Here is a 2343-nt window from a genome sequence, read left to right on the forward strand (position 1 = left end):
TTTCTCCACAGAATTTCCCTGCAACATAAGAAGATTCTTTGTTCAGAATGTAGAAAACAGCACCCATTAAAGGACTTAAGGAGAACAGAACTTGTGATAATGTAGGATTGTGTAAAACAGGTTTCTCAATCTTAGCAGTACTGTCATTTTGAACTGGAATGTTCTTTGTGTTCAGGATGTCCTGCGCATCGTAGGATGTTTTTTAGTATCCCTGGCCTTTACCCACTAGGTACCAGTAGCACTCCCTCCAGCCGTGACAACCAAAAAAGCTTCTAAGACATTGCCATTTATCTCCTGGGGGGCAAAATCACCTCCAGTTAAGAACCACAGAAACTCTTTTTTCCATATCTGTTTCTTATATAGGTAACCTTTGTCTCCTACTCATGAGTATCCATTGGTATACTTAGCTTGATGAGTCAGGTAAAGGTCATTTTCATGCCTAGAAAAGCAGCAAGCTGTCTGGGAGGCCCTGACAGGTGATGTATTATGTATGCATTTTATTCTCGATGGGCTCCAGTTTGGCAAGTAAGTGTAAAAAGCCTGGTTCCATTGGAAGCCGGTAGAGCAAATGAAATGCATTTGGCCTTACAGACATCACACAGGCTCAGATTCAGTTTTTGTCCACTGTCATTTCTGAGTACCAAAAATTGGAGACAGGAAATGTGTTTACAGATGCCTCAGTGCCAGACATATTGTAACCAGGCCCCATTAAGCCCTCCTAGCACTAGTGTCCATTTGACAACGTGCAAATCCACTCACCAATAAGTCTGTCTTCTAAAGAATATATTGACAGGTAATTGTGATGACAAGACTCTGCATCCAATTGGGAGAAAATGAGTAACACATGCATTTCCTCTGATACCAACAGGGTCCAGACACACAGTCTGCAGGCAGATACATTGAGAGGGTATTATTTCTAGATAGAAAGTGGCTGTCACAGTCCAGTTAATGGGCACAGCCAGACCGGAGGTGGGAGTCGGGAAGGGTGGTAGAGGGGGCTGCTCACTGCTTGCTGTCATAATATAGGTAGGGGCTTTCTGGGAAGTGCAGCTCCCCCTCAGGCTCACTGATCACAGGATCTTGCTCGCTGCATGAGGCTGGGAGGAAAAGAAAAGAATCAGACTAACAGTGATTGCTAGTCACAACAGCCCTAGATTTCCAGAACCTGTACAGACACTGGAACCTTCTTTTTCTTCATTATGCATCCTTCCTTTTTTCACAAAATCTTTTCCTTGGCTCTGTTCTTTTTTGGTGCCTTATTCTTTTTTATTCCTTTTAGATCTTGCTTAACCTCGAAATTCTATGATTTCTTCTTTTTCACTTTTCTTTCTCTGACCCTATAATTCCATTCTATAAATACAGGTAGTTCCCAGGTTCCATCCTTAGTTTTCATCTCTCTACAGAGCCCTCTGACCAGTCTCCTGGATATCTCCCCTTAAACTTAACATGCTACGAATGAAATTGTTTTGGGTGTGCAGAAGTGCTTCTGTTTCTGCCCTTTCTTTAGTCTTTCATGCTCAAAACTTAGGTACCATCCTTGCTTCCTCTCTCTCCCTCCCCACCCTTTGTCTAAGTGACTACTAAGTCCTAATTTTTCTTGTTTCTGTTCCCTCCTTTTCATCCCCTGGCCATTGCCCCAAGTCAAGCCTTCATTTTTTGACTTGAACTAACGCATAATCTCAAGTCCATCTTGAACTGTTTTCTCCTTCAATCTATCCCCTATGTGCTGCTCTTATACCACTAAAGTATGGCTCTAATCTGTATAATTAACCAACTTCGTATTACTCAATGAAGTCTTAACTTCTTTGACGTTAAAAATTTCCATAATTTAGTCTCCAGTTATTTTTCTAATCTCCGTCATAAAACCCCATCACATATCCCACTCTTCAGCCGCTTTGACTGACTTTCTGGTTTCTGTTACAACCTCCTATCTCCATCCTTTGATATCTGTCCTTTGGTGAAGATGATTCCTTGAGCTGGAATATTTTTCTTTACCTGTATACCATTTCTACCTGATGAAATCCTGCTCATTCTTTGACTTTTAAGTTTCAGCTTACAAGATCTGTGCTCCAAAGCCTCTCCCCTGTATGTTTTTCCCCCCTGCTGGAAGCAGATGTCCATTCTCTGAGCTCTTGGGATACTCTTTTTTTCATATTGTTTTTTGTAGGCCGTTCCACAGACTCACAGAACCACTGAAAATTTGAGCTTAAGATGCCTTAGAGACCATCTGGTTCAAACTATTTTCTTTATAGATGAGGAAACTGAAGTCCAGAGGTAGGACAGAGCTTCCCAGAGTCACAGGGAATTCATTGCAGACTTGCAGTGTAACACTGGGGTGAGTCC

At 41.9% G+C, this 2343-nt stretch overlaps 1 protein-coding gene across 1 annotated transcript in view; it reads right to left on the reverse strand.

The window, feature by feature from the left end:
* OVCH2 (ovochymase 2) overlaps positions 1 to 2343 on the reverse strand; it is a 27682-nt gene that overhangs the window by 6428 nt on the left and 18911 nt on the right. Inside the window, exons 9-10 of the mRNA XM_023525066.1 lie at positions 1007 to 1097; positions 744 to 884 (exon numbers count right to left, since the gene is read on the reverse strand). Coding sequence (XP_023380834.1) covers positions 744 to 884; positions 1007 to 1097 — 232 coding nt within the window. The remainder of the gene's footprint in view (positions 1 to 743; positions 885 to 1006; positions 1098 to 2343) is intronic.

Source organism: Pteropus vampyrus, unplaced genomic scaffold, assembly GCF_000151845.1.
Source record: "Pteropus vampyrus isolate Shadow unplaced genomic scaffold, Pvam_2.0 Scaffold522, whole genome shotgun sequence".
In the NCBI taxonomy this organism is placed as follows: Eukaryota; Metazoa; Chordata; class Mammalia; order Chiroptera; family Pteropodidae; genus Pteropus; species Pteropus vampyrus.